The sequence below is a fragment of the Bombina bombina genome, chromosome 3 (genome assembly GCF_027579735.1).
Source record: "Bombina bombina isolate aBomBom1 chromosome 3, aBomBom1.pri, whole genome shotgun sequence".
Classification (NCBI taxonomy): domain Eukaryota; kingdom Metazoa; phylum Chordata; class Amphibia; order Anura; family Bombinatoridae; genus Bombina; species Bombina bombina.
Genome location: NC_069501.1, coordinates 540840939 through 540861583, shown reverse-complemented (window position 1 = coordinate 540861583; position 20645 = coordinate 540840939). Strand labels below are relative to the sequence as shown.

The window sequence follows — 20645 nt, the reverse complement described above, 5'->3', positions numbered from 1 at the left end:
CCTAAATTGCCCCTGTCCCAACTTTTGGAACGTATTACAGTTTTTTTCTATACTGTCCCAACTTTTTTTGAATTAGGGTTTTATATATATATATATATATATATATATATATATATATATATATATATATATATATATAGGTATAGATATATACTGTATTGTACCAAAATACCATCAGATATATGTAGAAATATTTATTTATGAATAAATAGAACATATTCTGCTATGTGCAAAACATTGGAATTTTAAATATTCATATTTACATGTAGGGCTAGCACACATGAGCATATGCGATCGGGTTTGCGTGCGAGTTGGGTGTTAGTTTATTTTTCCACTTTTTTTGCTCTAAGTTCCTTACTTTCAACTCGTAATACTAGTGCAACCCGACACACGCAAAACGCTTACTTCTAGCACAATTAGTACTCTAGCAAAAGCACTAAATAACGCTCCACTCTTTATCTAACCCTATATATGTATAGATTAAAAGATATAACATACACATTGAGCCTGATTCAAAGGTGCTGTTGAAGTGTAAAAGAGGCCTTATTGTAAAGGTGAGATTGCATTGAATTCACTGAGTATCGCTTCACCTGCCCTTTCCAACATTTTGTAAGTGGGTGTTCCCGCTATTAACATCTATAGTTGCATGAGGTACCAATACATGATCTCACGCAAATCAAACAAAAACCAAGAACAACTTGGGAAAAAAATAATTAAACCTGCAACACTTATAAAACAAAAAAACGGTTTATGTAAATGTCAGTAATTTAACAATGTATACATGTTTGTTATGCTATGGTAAGTAGTCTCGCGTCGCTGGGTAGAACAGAAGGTATCTGTAAGGTGGCTGTGGGCGTTCTAGAGAGGTGGTCGGGATTTTTCACCAGCACTACTGCCCAGCATGTGTACATCATAAAGATATTGCCCCTATATTGTCTTGCGGTTGTGTCTCGCTATTTCAAAGCTGACAAGGTTACCGTGTGTTTCTTTTTCAAAGTTTAATTATGTGCATATGTTCAGTCAAATGTTTTATAGAGTTTTTTTTCTGTTTTAATTCATTTGTTCTGTAATGTTTTGGAGACATTTGTATGAATCTGGTATGTTTAACTCACAACTCATTGCTGTGATGAAAGGCTGGTATAAATCTCTTTGAATTGCACAATTTTTAAGTCGTAATGTGTTGCGTTGAGTTTTTTTTCTGCAAAATATTAGTTTCTCAAACAGTTTTGAATATGTCTAAGCCAATATAATACTGTATCAGAAAGATTATTATGCCCAGGAAGTATAGGATAGGGCAGGTTATATATGGAAATAATGCATTAGTTGTATTTTATGGAGCAATATGTAGGTATGTAGGTTATATATACAGTATCAGTATTGTGCCAGTGAAGATTTCATGGTGTTTTATACACGTAATGAACATAGATAAAAAGTACATAAAACTGTAAACATTTCATTTATGCACATGAAAGAGCAATATTGAAGCATGTTAACAATATCTGCCTAAACAACAAGGTTGTAATAAAGCTTTTTGTTTTGAATTTGAAGCTAAGCTAAGGAACTGCATGTCTGTGTACAACTGGACCATTTAAACTGTCCTCCTCTAAATGCATCAAAGAAATAAAATACATTTCTGTCCATTTAATTGAAGACTTTTCAGTACAACTATTGACTGAGGGCCTCATGACTGTAAAAACGTACCACCATGTGTTCCTCTTGCTGGGAACTGCTGTTTGACTGTAAACTTTTGGTACAGGTGACTCCTATTGTCTAGGGCTGGAATTCTTTGCACATGTGGAATGTATATTACATGCAGGCTAATCAGTTAGCAATATCTGACTATTATTAAGGTGAGCAGCCTTATTCACTCAAAGTAAACCATACTGCATTCATATGACGTGACCAGTAATTGCATTTCCTTTCCCAAAGAAGTTTTCGGTCATAATAGTTATGGGTTTATTAAAACATCCTGCATGAAAAAATAAATGCAGCAGAGGACAAAGATGCTCAAATGTTATTGACCTACAAAACTAACTAACTTAACCTAAAATCTCTAGCTATATAACTAAACATCTTACTCGAATTTACAACAATTTTGCTGTATTTTTTTCCAATCTTCCAATTACTTAAAATGATACTAAACTTTACATCTTTTAAAGTCAGGTCCGGAATCTGAGCAATATTTTACATGGACTTTAAATGATCACTTCTAATGATGATGCACGGTAACTTACTTTTTAATCTAGCTGTGCCATTCTAATAACACTCGCTCCCTCCATCCACTTCAAAAGTAATTTTTTTTGGGTGAGCAAATGGTTTGCACTGTTCTCCAATCGGTGCTCTAGCCTTATGGCACTTTTTTGTAGCTAGAGGGAAGAATGGAGATCAGTTCAAACTGTTAGCCCACAAAAAATATGAGTTTTAAAGTGGGTGGCCAGAGAGCGGGGTATTACAATAGCATGGCTAGATTAAAAACTAAGATACATTGCATCTTTACTAGTGATAACCTCAATAATATGCTTATAAATTAAAGACACATGTTATATTACATTTATGATTTAATACCTACTGCTTTTCTTGCAAAAGTATTAGTTTTATCATGTGACCATAATGTTTTCTCTATAACTACCATTTGAGCATTACTTATAATTAGTCAAAACGAATTAGGATTTGTATTTACATTTATTTAGTTTATTTACTGATTTATTTGTACTTATTTTGGAGTCCATCACAATTCTTTAAAAAAAAACTTTTCCAATTATTAAAGTGAAAGTAAATCTTAGCATTTTACAAACGCAAGGATTTACTATTGAAACAAATAAAGGGGACTTTCATTCATGAAGTATAAGATACTTCATGTAGAAAGCTCCTTTATTTGATTCAATCGATCGCCGTTTTTAGCTGCTACAGCAGCCCACGGCTAAAAAAAAGTTTGGCTAAGAGGTGACATTTTCACCTCTTAGCCAATAGCCGTGCGGTAAATCCGGCTTGCCGCCCATGGGAGCCGGATTTACCGCACTGCTAAAAAATTTTTTTAGCCGTGCTCTGCTGTAGGAGCTAAGAGCGGCGATCGATTGAATCAAATAAAGGAGCTTTCTACATGAAGTATCTTATACTTCATGAATGAAAGTGCCCTTTATTTGTTTCAATAGTAAATCCTAGCGTTTGTAAAACGCTAGGATTTACTTTCACTTTAATCTACAAAAATGCCCTTACATTGATTAAGATGGATTAGGTAAGTTTTTCTAAATGATTGTGATTAACCGATTTCTATTTTAATCCTACAGACCAGTGATGGCTTACCTTGCCTCCCCACAAATTTTGAAACTACATTTCCCATAATCCTTAGTCACTCTGCAATCTAGTTGAGCACCATGGGAAATGTAGTTCAGAAACATCAGGGGTGCCAAGTTTAGCCATCACTGCTATAGACTATAAAATGTTTAATATTTACCAGAGTGAAATTGGCCTTGGTATTTTCTTTTGCTGCATAATACACGATGCAAGTTATGGGTATTGTAGTGTTTAGCCATAAACAATTAGGACACAATACTGTAAAAATCTATTCCACTAATAGAAGTTAAACCCACAATCATGTTTAAAGGTGCATTGCTAGGAGGTCAAAATATAATTATCTTGTCAGATGAAGACTATATAAAAACACCTGTGTTATTTTACAAGTGAATTTTAAGACCACAATGAAGTGAAACCTGAATATTTTTTTTATTGGATGCGACCATTTATTTGCACAAATGAAAAACTTAAAATTAACGACTATTATCTAACCAAACATACAAAGTCAGGTGTTATGTGGATACCAATTCAAATGGCTGTGCTATAAAATTAGTTTATATTACTAAAACTATAGAAGGAATAGTTTCATAAAATAAAATTTTTTGTTAGAAGTGAAATGTGGTATTTTACACGTATAATGTAGTATTTGGTAATTGTATGTATTTTTATTATGCAGTGATTCATTTAAAGAATTGATCAATTTATAAAGTGTTACGAGATGGCCTGCATTCCGACTGACTGGATAACATGGGCCTATTTTATTTAACAACAGATGAGTAGAGAGTTTAGCCGTGAGATAGGTGTGCTGCAAATGAGTTAACATTATTAAAACTATAGAACAAATATTTATTTAATAAAAAAAAGTATTGCAATATATAAAATGTGGTATTTTAAATGGATAGCCCCCTCCCATTTAAGAAGATCCGTGCAGACAAGGATCTCATCCGGAGAACCTGTATGCATACATTTGGGGCCTCTGGATCAGCATCCGCAGCCGGCATTTATGATTGCAATGCACACACAATTTCCTGTTTGCGGGCAGGGCTTGTCAGTCATCTCAGGTGGAAAAGTCCGGGCTGTCTGATGATCACAACCTCAGAGGTTGTGAACATATTAAGAAGCATCGATCGTACACTCGATGAGTGAGCCTACACCGAAACGGCCCCAAAGCTATTCAGGCAGTTTCATAAATGGGGGCCATAATGTAATATTTGGTAATTGTATGTCTTTATATAATGCAGTAATTTATTTATAGTAACTGGTCAACTATATGTTTAGTAACTACTAACATATAATTTAATTTTATTATATGTAAGCCTTTTACTGCCCACATAATCATTATTTCATGAACAAAGTTCCTATACAAAGCTAACATATGAGATAGATTTTTATTAGTTTTTAAAAGTATTGAAAACAGCAGATACAAACTTACTTTGATGGTGTTTGTAGAATTGTAGAAGTGCAATGTATAGACTCCAGAAGAAGTTAGGCCGGCTTTATAAGCAGCTGCACAGTCTCTGAAGGTCAGTTGCTCTTCTTTAGGAATTACAGGAATATCTAGGAAAAGCAGACAATCCAGATTACAAAGTTTTTCACCCTTTATAGATAAATTGTCCCTCCAAAAGAGGTGTTGTAAGATAGTAGTATAACATCTGACTGAAGTTTTGGCATCTTTCTATCTCAGGGCCTGATGATCAAAAACCCGCTTGTATAGCGAGAAATTACGCAAAATCTTTCGGGGCTTTGAGTATTATATTTGAATGCAGGTGTCTCTGCTTCACATCCAGAACCCTGTATAGTGTGACATTTTTTAGGAACCTCGCAGTACTGAAGAGTCTTCTTAGATATTCTCGCCATAGTGCAATAATCTCGACCTATGATAAATGGAGCCCATTGTGTATATATTCAATACACTTGCTTGCCTGAACATCTCTATGTAAAAAAGAAAGATTTTTTAAGCTCACAATTTCCTCAGCTCACCAGAGGAAGAAATGAACAGCAGCCAATAAGGTCATGAACTGTTTTACTGTGATCTCATGAGATTTCATAGTAAACTTCCTTAAACTGAATAGGGAAATATCAGGAGTGGGCATGAGGCACGCTCCCTTGCAGGTCACGGGACAGGCATACTGATTGGCTGCTTAAAGTACTTAGGACATTTTGAGGTAAAATATCTTTCATTTTTACATAGAGATGTTCAGGTGATATTTTCTAGTGACCTTTCAAGTGTTTCAACATTTGGGTATCATGTCCCTTTAAGCTTGTGCATGGAGCATACACACCAGTCAGTGGCTCTATATGTAGAAGGTGCAAATCATAGGGAAGGTTATAGCAGCCTTTATTTACAAGCAGATATTTTGCAAATTATATTACAATTTCATTTTAATATGACTTTAAAATATTACAACTAATAGTATTAATAATGATAATGAAGATTTACAGCTGCAAACTCTTTGCCTTTCCTTTTGAAGCTGACATAGCTTGTGACTTGAACCTTGTTTTGTTCCATGAAAAAAATAGGGTGATGAAATGCTACAGAAAATTATAGACTCTGCCAGACATTTAAATTAGGGTGATTTTTTTTTTAAATATTACATTCTAAAATTAATGTAAGAGTATCAGAAACCTAGTCCGTTTGGCTTCAATTTTTCAAAGTTTAAAGTGGTCAGTCTCAATTTAAAGGTACATGAAAAGGTACATAAAAGGGCACTATTGCTTGCATTTGACTATGTTTTTAATCCCATTTCCGGATCTAAACACATAGTTAAAGTCAGCTCCAGAAGCACAATGCACTAGTAGGTGCTATATCTAACACATCTGGTGAGCCAAAGAGAAGAGTTAAATGTGCATAACCACCAATCACAAGCTAGCTCACAGTAGCGTATTTCTACACCTGAGCCTACCTAGGTATGCTTTTCAACACCAAGAGTATGAAGTAAATTGATAAATCATTTTGAATTTCACGTCTCTTTTAGCTACATATTTCCATATTCTGTAAGCGGATAATGACCCCACCTCTTGTAACCTATTGAATCTTTGCTGCCCCTCATACTATTATTCTATACTTAGCAGTTGATACTGACCATTGTACTGTGAAACCAGGCTGACCAATTGGCTGACAGTCTCCATAATGAAGGCTTGCTGCCTCTGTAACATGCTGTTGTTTACAGTTGCCGTGGTGAGCTGCATCCCTAGATCATCAATGATCCTACTCTGCTTTGAAAGTAGCTCGTCAACTTGCAATTTCTCAGATTTGATTCCTTCTATTTCCTCCCTGTGTTTTTCTTCCATCGCCTGGACTTTACCCTCTAGGAGGCTGAAAGACAGAGAAAATGATAATGTGAAATGAAAAAAGATTGTAAGTTTTTATTCTTTATTTCTTCAGATCTATGTTTGGGATATAAAACATATAAAGTGTTCTCCCCAGGACTTATTTGAGGGGAATACCACCCGGCTGATTTTACTGACCACCTGGCTAAAGTGTAAGTCAATATTAAACATTAAATCATTTTAGTTTAAATTATGCAAGTCATTTGTGCTTTGGATAGCTTAAAGGGACATGAAACCCAAAAAAGTTATTTCATTATTCAGATAGAGAATACAATTTTAAACAACTTTCTAATTTACTTCTATTATTTAATTGGTTTTATTCTCTTGGTATCATTTGTTGAAGGAGCAGCAATGCACCATTGTTTTCTAAATGAACACATGGGTGAGCCAATGGCAATCGGTATTTATATGCAGCAACCAATCAGCAGCTAGAACCTAGGTTCTCTGCTGCTCCTGAGCTTTCATAGATAAATATTTTAGCAAAGAATAAAAGGAGAATGAAGCAAATTAAATATTAGAAGTAAATTGGAAAGTTGTTTAAAATTGTATTCTCTATCTGAATCATGAAAGAAAAATGTTGGGTTTCATGTCCCTTTAAGTAACCCCTATAAACAACAGAAAATCTTATAATATGCTTTTTTAAAGCTGGTATAAAAACTGTTACCATGAACAGTAAACGTCCAAACCAGCACTATAAAGTGTCCGTAAACCCACCATAATAACCCCTCACCATTAAAACCATCAAATCCCTTATAGCCACCAGTACCCCAAGGCAATAAACCTCTCACTGCTAACAACTCCCTAATGGCTATTAAACCCTAAAATGCCAACCCCCCCCCCCCCCCCAATGCAATTAAAGCCCTAATTGCCATATAGCCATACATCAAAATAAACCCTTCACTGGTAAAACCCCTATCTACTATTAACCACTGCCAGACCCCAATGCAATTAACCCCCTAATAATATATTCCCCTACCACAATAAACCCCCACAGCTAAAGCCCCCTAAATATTAATAACCCCTAAACTGCCACAACCCCAGCTCAATAACTTCTGGCACTAAAACCTTTAACTCCATCAAGCCCCTAAACCTTCACTACCCCAATGCAATAAACCACTTAATAACCTTATACACCCATTGCAACAAACGGCCTACACAATCACTATAGCAATAAACCCTCTAACACCAAACCCCCTAACAACTATTAACCCCTAAACTGCCAGAACCTCAAAACCATAACCCTTAGCTGCCATATTCCTATAGCAATAAACTTACCATGACTAAAACTTAATAACCCTTATTAATTCATAAACCAACAGACCCGTCTATGCAATGCTTTTCAAAAGATCATTAACAATCATTTTAATCAGTTACAAAATAGCTACTACTGTACCACAGTTATAAGTGGAGCAAAACTATTTACTGTTAACTTGGATTGGATCGAGGGTAGTATGAATTTTGTTAGACCTGTGACCAGAGTGGTTAATTTAAGTGAGACACAATTCAGGGAAGTAAACAGGGATTATTTGTCGCCTGACTGGGTGGGTAAAATGGCAGTTGTGGGCAAAATATGTCATATTTGACTACCAGTATTTTAAAATTTAAAACTGAACTCTCAGGGGACGATTTAACAACCCCTGTATTGCGGCAAATGTAACTTTTTCTGAGGTGTTAAAAAGCAATGGTCTTAAAACAGCAATCCGACAGACAGCAATCCGCCCAATCACATATGACCAAGTTGATTGACACCCCCTGCTAGTAGCCGATCTGCAGGGGGCAGCATTGCACAAGCAGTTCACCAGAATTGCTTGTGCAATGATAAATGCCGACAGCGTATGCTGTCGGCATTTATCGACGTGCAGCGGACATGATCGCTATAGCGGATCATGTCCATTCGCACAATGGTAAATCTACCCCTCAATGTTGCATATTTTGTTTCCTATACAAGTAAAAAATATAAAGTATATTACTATTGTTATTTTACTTTCTAGACTGCTCCCACTGTTTCCAAAATCAGAAATTTCCTGTGGAGACAGATGGTTAAAGAACATTATGATGTCAAGGTAGAAATTTATTTTTACAATTTTGAGATTAGTTCTTAGACTTTATAGGAGGCCGGAAGGAACGTGTATGGTTTCGAGTGTGTCTGTTTGTTGAAACCTTGTAGCAATCTCGTGTAATGTATAACAATAGTGATATCTATTGATTTGATTGATTTGAATGAGACTAGCTAACAATCTGAAGCTTCACTTGGTATTCTTACTCTAGAATCTAGAGTCCAAACACTTGGCTAAATGTATGTTTTTGATAATATTCTGAACTAGGGAAACAGCTAGAAATCGTCTGACTGTGTTAAATCACAGCAGCACGCAGGCAGGAGGTCACCTTTGAGCGCATAGATAGATCGGCTAACGTGGAAGTTGATTCCCTATGTTCCTTGAATCTATATCCATCACTCCTTTCGGTCCTTTGAGCCCTAATTTTTAACTTTAAGATGGACTCCAGATTTATAAATATATAGATGGATGCAATTTAACCCACTCTTATCTGAGTCTCTAGTTGTATTTTTAACTGTGTGTTGCATATATGTTAATAAAGTGTGATTTTTTAACTCTATTAATTGACTTAAGTAGTGTGCAATTCAGCACTGGGCTTTAAAGCCCCAAATCCTTTTCTGGATCCCTAATCCGTATTATACTTTATAGGACCCACTTAAAGAGAACTATTATTAAAGTAATCAGTCAAGTAATTTTGGTTAAATGTTTAGTTATGAGTTTCATGAGTGGATTGGATGTAAAAGGTATGTAATTTTACTTTGATTTACTTTATTTTAAAAAACACTTTTATTGTTTTATTTTTGAATTGAGATTATTATTTCATTTATGTAATATGTTTTTCAGAATAAAAAACAAACCCCCCCCCCCATAAACCTTCACAACACCCGGGTCACTGCAATAACCACTTACCAGTAAAACCCACTAACTGCTATTAACCCCTAAACCTTCATATCCCCCAATTGCAATTGAGCGCTAACCGCTGTAACCCTATCACAATAAGCCTCCACTCTTAAAACATGATATTAACAGCCTAAACCACCATGATCCCTCATTTCAATTAATTTTCCAACACTAAAACCCCTAACCATTTTTTTTTAAACTGTTTGGTAAAATAAAATAAGGTGCAGATTAAAGGATATTATTAAGTGTAAGCATAGGCAAATGTTGTGGAAAGTAATGCCAGTTTCAAATGCTATATGGCAGTATACGCCTCACATCCATAATTCCTACCTATTTTTTTCTCTCAGTTTGCTTATTTCATGGGTCTGCATCAGCAACTCCTTTTCCAGTTTGTTAGTGGATAGAGAATTCTCCAGAAGTTGAATTTCCAGCCTTGTTGTCTGGTTTAGGACCTAGCAAAGAAATAAATAATATGAAAAAATAAATAATAATAATGAAAATGAATGACATTCATGTTCTGAATACAATCTTTTATACTGAAAATACCTTTAACTACATAGCCTCCAAAATGTGACAGATAACCTTCTGCACAAATTATATACAGTATATTGCAGTCACAGTTCTTAAAGGGAAAATATATTCATGGGCAATATGCATAGTATAAAATGTACTGCAATACTAATATTTATATATATATATATATATATATATATATATATACACAGACAAGTATGTATATATATATATATATATATATATATATATATATATATATATATATATATATATATATATATATATAGGAGTAAGTAAAATGTGTCTCCTCAGTGAACTGAGTTGATACAAGTGATACTCTGTAGTAGGCGCTAGTCAAAAAATGAATAGGAAATAGTGGCAGCTATATAGGACAAGTACTGGGAGGGATGTGAAGCCCTAGACAGTAAGAGTAAATGTATATTTAAGGATTGATACAGCGCCTATATGTCCAATAAACTGTTGGGGTATGTAAGGAATATAAAATAAATAAAATATATGAAAGTCCAGCTAAAAATTACATATAAAATATATGAACTATGAAACAATGTTCATATGAGTCCTAAAAATGTATATAGTCCGTAATGAATCTCCAGATGTAGTTGATATACAGTTATAGATGGTATATAATACCCTTACCAGATATTACCTCAATCGAATGAGGTAAGTATGCCGCACTGGGGGTATATATAGATGATTGGATTTCCTCCTTGTATCCAGCTGCAGTGCCTCTTTTAGTATTCGTTAGCCTCCTGGAGTATGCAGGGATGTGTTTCTGATGGTGAATAGATCCCTTACACTTCCTGTGGGTTGGTGGTTGGCCTCTTGGAGTGCTTTTTCTGTCTTGGTATTAACTTTTATCTCTAGCTTTCTGGAACGGCTTCTTGAATGAACATTAATGACTGCTGATACAAAAACACTGCTCCTTTTTGGATGTCTTGTCCGGCTGTTCCCCACCGGCTCAGGTACTCTGTGCTTAGTGCGTCTCAGGACACAGGGTTTCTTTAGTAACAATCTTCACTTGCGCAAGTCTTGGTCTGGTTACTGTTTACCTCCCAGCCATCAGGAAAGCCTTAGGCCTCTGCACATAAGTACTAAGTACACAGAGTCCGTGTGTTTAGAATAAACTCCAATTCTTAAGTTTCACAGAGAGTATGCTTATTACCTTCAACGTTTCACCCCTAAGGTGTGGGGCTTTATCAAAAATCATTTTTAGGACTCATATGAACATTGTTTCATAGTTCATATATTTTATATGTAATTTTTAGCTGGACTTTCATTTATTTTATTTATTTTATATTCCTTACATACCCCAACAGTTTATTGGACATATAGGCGCTGTATCAATCCTTAAATATATATATATATATATATAGCAATATCCGTTCAACCCCTAAAGGTAGAGAAACGCTTCACTCTCCGGTCTATTCAAAAAATCCTTTATTAGGTATCCAGCATCAAATGACAAATCTCCCAAACGTTTCGATACCGGTTGGTATATTTATCAATGGGTAATAAGAACATATCTATCCCAAAAGAAGGAACCTTCTTTTGGGATAGATATGTTCTGATTACCCATTGATAAAGATACCAACCGGTATCGAAACGTTTGGGAGATTTGTCATTTGATGCTGGATACCTAATAAAGGATTTTTTGAATAGACCGGAGAGTGAAGCGTTTCTCTACCTTTAGGGGTTGAACGGATATTGCTATATGTTTTCTACGCAGCACCCCGGCGGATGCCTTATGTCACAGTGAGTGCACCTGTTTGGATACTTATATATATACTGTATAAATACACAACACAGACGAGTATGTGTATACCAGACCATCACATCTATATAAACTTTGTTCCAGTGTGTGTGCTTCTCTCTGTGTGTATTTAGTCTCCCTATGGGAAAAAGGGGAATCCAGACGTGGACTCCTTGCTCAGTGTGCTTAGAGGAATATGGCTACACCTCACTGGCGAGGCCCAATGAAGGCTGAAACGATCGTCTGGGGTTGCTGTGTTCCTTGTTCAGAGAGGAATTTTGGCGCTGGACTGACCGTAATAGGCGGGATCAGACTGATATACTACAGGAAAGTTCTACTCTGTGAAAAGCATTACCGGGCTAAAAGAAGCTGCACCCAGGTGGTAAATCGCCAAAGAACAGACTAACAATGGTATTGAGCCGGTTGTTCGTTTCTGTGAGTGTGCTTCTCTCTGTGTGTATTTAGTCTCCCTATGGGAAAAAGGGGAATCCAGACATGGACACTTTGCTCAGTGTGCTTAGAGGAATATGGCTACACCTCACTTACGAGGCCCAATGAAGGCTGAAACGATCGTCTGGGGTTGCTGGGGTTGTTAGCCTGTTCTATGGCGATATATATATATATATATAAATACACAACACAGACAAGTATGTGTAAACCAGACCATCACATCTATGCAAACTTGACATCCCATTCCAAAACCATGGCCATTAATATGGAGTTTCCCCCCACCACACGTTGTGGCTAAAACAGCCACAATTATTTTAAAGGATTTCCTCAAAAGTGTGTCTGAGGGAATTTAGTCAGGCACTGATGTTGAAAGAGATGGCCACTTTACGCCAAACTGGTCAGACCATGTCTTCATGGACCTTGCTTTGATACCCCAACTTTTTCTTGTGCGATTCAGATAGAGCATGCCATTTTAAACAACTTTGCAATTTGCTTCATTCTCTTGGTATCCTTTGCTGAAGGTGCATATACTGTATGTGCTAGCTCCCAGTAGTACATTGCTGCTGCTGAGTCTACCTAGGTTTGCTTTTCAACAAAGAATATGAAGTGAATGAAGCACATTGCATAAAAAAAGTAAGTTGGAAAGTTGTTTAAAATTGCATGCTATATTGGAATCATGAAAGTTTAATTTTGACTTTACTGTCTCTTTAATATGGAGTAGCCCCCCCCCCTTTTGGTGGCTATAAAAGCCAAATTTTTCTGGGAAAGCTTTCCACATGATTTTGGAATGTGTCTGTGGGAATTTGTGCCCATTCAGCAAAAGAATATTTGTGAGATCAGGCACTGATGTTGGATAAGAAGGTCTGGCTCACAATCCACATTTCAATTAATTCCAAAGATGTTCAATGGGGTCAGGGCTCTGTGCAGGCCACTTGAGTACCACCACACCAAACTCATCAAACCGTGTTTTAATGGAACGCACTTTGCGAAAAGGCACACAGTGATGCTGGAACAGGAAACAACATTCTCCAAACTGTTGCTGCAAAGTTGGAAGCACCCAAATTCCTAAAATGTATTTGTTTCCTAAGGGGCTTAGTCCAAACCCTGAAAAACGGCCCTGGACCATTATCCACCCCCCTCCTAACTTTAAAGTTGACACTATTCCAAATCTATAGCAAAAATAGCTACACTAATATTCATGAATTTTGGGGTGCAGTCTAGTGGGCACTTTTCATTTGGTGAAAACAGTAAAAGTTTAAAATCTCTTTTTTATAGATAGCAGTGATGCAAACAGCAAATAAATAGGTGTAGGTTAGTAGCAGGCCCCTGGTTGAAAAGACGCTACCATTTGTCCATGTTTTGATTTTCACTTTATCTTTTCGATCATTGTTTACTCAAAATGTATTCCATACTTTTTACGGGGCAATTGTGGCAGCTTGAAATGCAAGATCCCTAGAATTTGAATTTCAGCCACTAAAGCTTTCTTATATTTCACAATGTTCCACACTCAGTTTTTCTAAATGACCTAACTAGACGCAAAGATGTTCTTTGTTATTGATTCAAGGCCTCTGCTTTTTCCTACACTGCCTATTGCTGCACTCCAATTTTCTCTCCCATAGACTTCTTCACTAAATGCATTTTCTCTGACACATAATTAAAAAAATCTGAATCTCCGTTTTTCATAACCCTATAATCAATGTCCTGGTCTTAATTTTCATCACCTCTTTAATGGACACTTCTTTCTTGTTAATCTCATGTAGATTGGAGAGATGCATGCCAGCAGAGATCACTCTCATTCATGTAAATACCTGACTTGAAACAAACTCCAAAAGAAAACTCTATGGTCACTGCCATGTCATAACTGTAGACCTCTGTTTGTTTGTATGGTTCCTAGTTGAAACACTGCCAATATCTACCACACCAGTGTATAAGCTACACTGTCACATGTTTGCAGAAGCCTATTTCCACAAGGAAACCAGAGATGGTCTAGGCAAAGAAGGGAATATGACACCAGAGTTCCAGCTTGTGACTTGATAATCAAATTTAGTTTAGTTCTTATGGTAAAATAAAAGGAAATGATTTTGGTGGGATCACTCCTTTTCTTTTACTTCCTCACGAGTCTGAGTTTGAGATCTCATCTTTCCCTGGAACAGCATTTTCAGCCAAACGTCACTGGAACACTTCCAGCAGAGGCTGATCTATTTATACGTTTCTCATGCCTCCCTTTATTCATATTTTAGCTCCACCAACTCGTGGGTCAACTTGTCATCATTGTGGCAGGTTTCATAATATGAATTTGCAACAGATTTGTTCACCAATTGCATATAGATTAAATACATTTCATAATGACTTGGTTTGAACTATATACAACTAAAATGATTGAAATGTGTTACTACTAAAATAATTTTAAAAGTTTTAAAATAATTACCAAAATGAAAGTGCCAAAACAAATGCATCTAGCATAACATGTTTTATATAGCTCTCTTTAAATTTATAATGAATTCTCTACAGTTAAACAATATATGGAAAGTAAATTATCCGGACAAAAAAGACTACTTTGATGACCCAAAAAAATACACCAGAATATATTTATTTTAATCTCAAATAAGTGAGTGAATGACATTTTAAATCTATTGACCATGCAAAGATATCTAATTTATTATTATCATGGATTATGGCCGTATTTACCAAATATTTTCAACAGTTTATTCCGAATCAATAAACTATGTCATATATGGCATCAAAACAAGGTTCCACAATTTGATTGAGCATAAATGCAATAGTAAATGTAGCTGTTCCAAGTTATAATATATATATTTTATATTATCAGCAAGGTCTTATATTGACTGACATAATATGGGGTGTGTGGGTGACTACATTCCTTGCCTCTCTCTGAAAGGGAAATGGCCTGAAACCTGACCGCAGCAATAAATGTATTTAAAGGGACATAATACCCATATGCTAAATCACTTAAACGTGCTGCAGCATAACTGTAAAAAGCTGACAAGAAAATATTACATGAACATCTCTATGTAAAAAAGGAAGATAGTTTACAAAAAAAGACATCCAATCAGCTTCATCAGTGCTGAGGTCATACTTTGCTGTACTGATGAGTCCTGGGACTAGCATCCTGATTGGCTGATAAAAAATCCCTTTATAATAAGGTGTGGCTACTGAGGAAATTTTGAGGTAAAATATCTTCCTTTTTTACATAAAGATGTTCAGGTGATATTTTTTATACAGCTTTTTACAGCTATGCTGTCAAATGTGCCTTTAATGTTTAAACTGACTTAAAGTTGGTCATTCACTTGGTATGTATAAATGGACATTTATGTTTTCCAATCTCCCTTGGGACAGAAATTATGCTTGTAAATTATTATGTTTTTTTTCTTTCTCCTTTTTTATTTTAATCTGTTTGCTTAATCTGTTATTGTGTTTGTTAATACTGACCACATCTTTAGAATGCCCCATAGCTCATGGTCAGCCCATAGAGACATATTTTCTTCCATGCAGTTTGACTACTTTACCTCAACAAAACATTTATGTTTCCTACATGTTGTGGCTATAGCTATTGCTTTTCTATGTTGCCAGCAGTTCTTGTTTGTTGTGCAAAATATAATTTATTGGGCACCTCACACAGCTAGAGATGTCAATGGCAGGAACAACCACTACTAATAAAATAGGTAAAGCTATGCTCAATTCATTTCTCACCTTTACAAAATGGCCCAATAGCAACATAACAAGTGTATAGCAGTCTAGGCCACTATCTGCCAGCTACTTTTTCCTTTTTCTCATCAATTAACATTGTGAAATAAATCCTTGAATTGTTTTTGGATTGCTGCAAAAAAGTGATTACCCTAACAAGTACTTTAATTATGCCAACTAATTCCAAATGTCAAATTCCTATTTAGCCAACCGGCAACAATTTAAAAAAATGATGCAAAGTGTAATTGTTCCAAGAATGAATAAAAAGATGGGAGAGGTAATGGCAACATGGACGACTGAAGTTAACATAAGTAGGCACTTTGTACTTTATATTCTATATGAGTGTAAAAAAGTAATTAAAAGGGCATTAAAATTAAACTTCCATGATTCAGATATAGCACGCAGTTTAAAGAGACTTTCCAATTTACTAGCATTATCAAATTGTGCACAGTCTTTTTATATGCACACTATGAGGCGCCAGCTACTACTGAGCATGTGCAAAATTTCACAGCGTTTACGTGTCTGTCTGTAATTGGCTGATAGCTGTCACATGATACAAGGGGCTGGCAATTTTTGAAAATTTTGGAAAGTGCCATTACAGAGTCTTTTTTTTATGTACTTTTTTATTTTGCAATTCTATCGTATTTAATGGTCATTTAACTCTCTATGAAACATACCATATATACACTTATAAACATATTTATTGATCATAAATACAACTATAGTTGAAGAAATTTGATGGCTGGAGCTGAGAACCCTTTATTTAAACTGAAAGTTTTGTAGCCACCAATAATCTTAGAAGGATGAATATTTTATAGACCAAATTAAAATGTTATTGAAGATTGTATCTGTAAGCTAATAAAGCACCAGGGACGCAGCATTCTGTACCTGTGTTTCCACGTCAGTCAACTTCCTTGTCTGCTCTGCTGTTTGTGTTAATAGATTGGTTCCAATTTCCAACATTGTGACAGTCTGATTCTGTACAGCTAAATTCTGCACATCTCCTGGTTCTGCTCTCACACTGTCCTGAATGTAGTTTTCCAGCTGTCAAAAAAAAACAAAAACAAAAAAAAACTGAATGTAGAGTGGAAGAAAAGTGTTAGCCCAATTTATAACAATAACAAACAGAATTTTGATTGGCTTTTTAAGTACACACATTGTAATGTTACCCCCCCCCACCCCCATTTCCACACACCTTGCTCATCAGATCTGTAGCTCTTAGATAACTTAATTTTGATATAGAAGTGGGATCGGCAGGTGGTCAGTATTTAACCAGACAGTTCATTATTTTGAATAGCTGTTCGGTAAAATATATGTAGAAAACAAATACGCACCTTACTAACTGGGTCTTATATGAGATCTGATCTATACATATAACTGACAGGGGCTTCAGGAACATGAGTCTGATCTGAGGTCTAATGTAAGCATATAGTTTACATGGGCTCTAGGAACATGTGTCTGGTCTGTAGTCCCCTAAGAAAATATAACTAACGGACTGTAGGCACCGCCATCTGATCCAGGAATAATGTGGACATTTACCTTAAAGGGTTTTCAGGGCTAGGGTTTGATCTGAGGTTTGATATGGTTTGATTTGGGAATATAGCTGAAAAAAAGACCTGCTGGTCATCAAGTATTTTTGTGGAGGAAATCTGGCAACCCTATATAAAAGGAATCATGTGAATTCAAACTAGCCAGAACTATCGCGTTGCATCTGTCAACCAACATTGCAAAAGCTAGTTATGTCACTCGGTGCATGCACTGACTAATTTGTGTGCATGTGCACTTACTGCTATATACACTTGGTGAGAGATATGACCTAAAGCAGGGGCAAGAAAGGGCCAGATTACAAGTAGAGCAGTATTTAGCGCTCTCACTTGCTCGCTAACTCCACTAGAAGTAAGCTTTTTGTGTGCCTCGGATAGCGCTTGTATTACAAGTTGAAAGTAAAAGGTTTTCGCTTGGGAGCTAACTTGATGGGCGCAAAAAGCTGAACTTCGAATACCATGACCACAAACAAAAAGTGGAAAAAATCTCAAGTGCACTATCTCGACATGAAAATATTAATGTTTCACATTCCAATGTTCTTCACATAGTAGAATATGTTCCATTTATTCATAAATACATATCTCAACATATGTCTGATAGTATTTTGGTACAATATATATCTATACCTATAGGAATATCTATTTACAAATACTTATTTTATATTTGAATAACATTTTCCCTTATGTGAAGAACAGTGAAATGTGAAATATTTACAGTAAATACACAGTATAACACTTTATTTTTGATAAATACATTTATTTTGTATAACACCTAAGACCTTATAACCTTTTTGTGCAATAGACAGTGTTATTATAAGTATAACAATACTTTTACATTTTTGATGTGTTTTGTGATCTTTTGTTTCGCAAAATAGTTAACCAGAGCTCTGAGGTAGCTCTATCCCGGCGCATGTATAATTAAATAGTGCTCAAGCGATCACGTTTACTTTCAACTTGTAACACGAGTGCTAATCCGATGTGCACAAACAACCACGATAAACCTGATATCGCTCTCTCATTACTGTTAGCACTTTACTTATAATCTAGCCCAAAGTTGGTAATTTCAAAGATTTTCTAAGGACTTTAACTTTAAAACAGAGCACAATTTGTTAATGACACTATATCTCCTGTAGATTTGGTACCAACGTTTTAGGTATTGCAATACCAATTTAACATTATCTCATCTCTGCAGTTATCTGTGAAATTGAATACAAATCACTGCTTTTTAAAAATTGCATAAATGTGCAAACATCTTGGAATGTACTTTAGACAATTCCCAGAAGACGGATAATGAATCTAGTCCTGAAAGATATGGTACTTTTTTTCTACAAGATTGGATTGCTTAATCAGATATTTATAGACTAGACAACCTGGACTTACAGCATCTGTTCATGAGTGTACTCATCCATATATTCAGCACATTTCTGGGAACTGTCTAGAGTAATTTCTAATCCCTGTGTGCATATATACAATCCCTGTGTGACTATATCCAATCCATGTGTGACTATGTGCAATTTTACATATTCCTTTTACATCTGACACAGTAGTTTTAGCAATAATTGCAATATCCAATAATTTAACATTTACTCATCTCTGCAATTGAATACAAACTGCTGCTTTTAAAGGGTTGGACATCTTATAATTCACTCTAGACAATCCCCAGGATATGATTTGGAAGTTATGATGCAATTTGTAGCACATGTTAAATTTGCTGAATCAGATATTTACAAACCAGGCTGAATTTGCATCTGAAGAACAACAATCGAAGCAAAGGAGCGGTCTCATCAGAAAAGAAAGCCAGGAGAGTGGTGCATAATTAAAAATCCAATATTTATTTCATATAATATAAAAACGAAAAAGGACACAGTGAGCAGAAGACACAGCTGACGCGTTTCATGCCTCAATTGCAGTTCATCAGGTTACACGGACTACATCAAGTCTACACTTTACACTGCTACTGGAGTGGTAAGCCCGTTCCATTTACTTATTAACTTGGAGATTGATTATTTCAATATTGTTTATTGTGATAACCGCAACAGTGGGACTCTAACTAGAGTAGTATCACACGCTCATTATCTATCTACAACGATGATTTCACACACATGTAAATTGCATATTGGACTGTGAATTTGCATCTGTTCATGAGTGACTACTCATCCCAAATTTGTCTCTCATTACAAAGCAAGGGGACAATATTTCTACAAATTTGTTGAAGTTTTTCCCCAAACTTGTTGCACAAATAGATATAGAGATAAAAATGAAATACACAACATAATATAGCTAACTTACTCTCCACTTCGCACAAATTTTGACGCAACACTTTTTGCACAAATTATGATGCAAACTCCTAAACAACCCACACACTAGTAAATTTTTCAACCACTTTTGATTGGAATATGCATAATCACATGATTTATGACATCAGCCAATCTGATTCAAATATATATTTTAAACTATCACTAACAAATCAAAATGCTTGATACTTGTGTCATTGATCACTCATCCGAACTTGTAAGTGCCATTTGTTACATTGTGTATTATACTTTGAAAGTATGTATATGTGAATTTAGAATTAAAGATAAACATTGATGCTAAATTAGGACACACAGTGTAATATTTTAGACAAGCAATTTAAAATTCGAATTGATGTTTGATTCGATATAATCTTAAACTGATAGCTCAAAGGGATAGCCCACCTAACATTAAACTGTCATGATTCAGATACAGAAGAAATTAAGATCACCTCTTTAATGTCATGCTATTTTCAGTGTATTTATACCTTCTCTTGAATTTCTTTTTCAGTAAGAAATGTCATCTTATATGCCAGCCCATTTTATAAAACCTGTGAAGGGGTGGTTTTTAAAACTAGATTGCAATCAGGAGGGGTTACAGAGCTACAGAGAGAAAACTGTCCCAGCTCTTAAATTATCCATTGATTGCAAATAAATACATATGATACCCTGATTACATGTTATATTTGCAATTATTCCTGCTCAGAATAATAATAAATTTACACTATATACATATAGTGGTATTCATAAACACAGAGATATGAAAGACAACATTGTTTAGAACAAA

At 35.4% G+C, this 20645-nt stretch overlaps 1 protein-coding gene across 1 annotated transcript in view; it reads right to left on the bottom strand.

The window, feature by feature from the left end:
• Positions 1-20645, bottom strand: part of LOC128653620 (angiopoietin-2) — a 120816-nt gene that overhangs the window by 70974 nt on the left and 29197 nt on the right. Inside the window, exons 2-5 of the mRNA XM_053707011.1 lie at positions 16912-17067; positions 9912-10033; positions 6378-6610; positions 4727-4851 (exon numbers count right to left, since the gene is read on the bottom strand). Coding sequence (XP_053562986.1) covers positions 4727-4851; positions 6378-6610; positions 9912-10033; positions 16912-17067 — 636 coding nt within the window. The remainder of the gene's footprint in view (positions 1-4726; positions 4852-6377; positions 6611-9911; positions 10034-16911; positions 17068-20645) is intronic.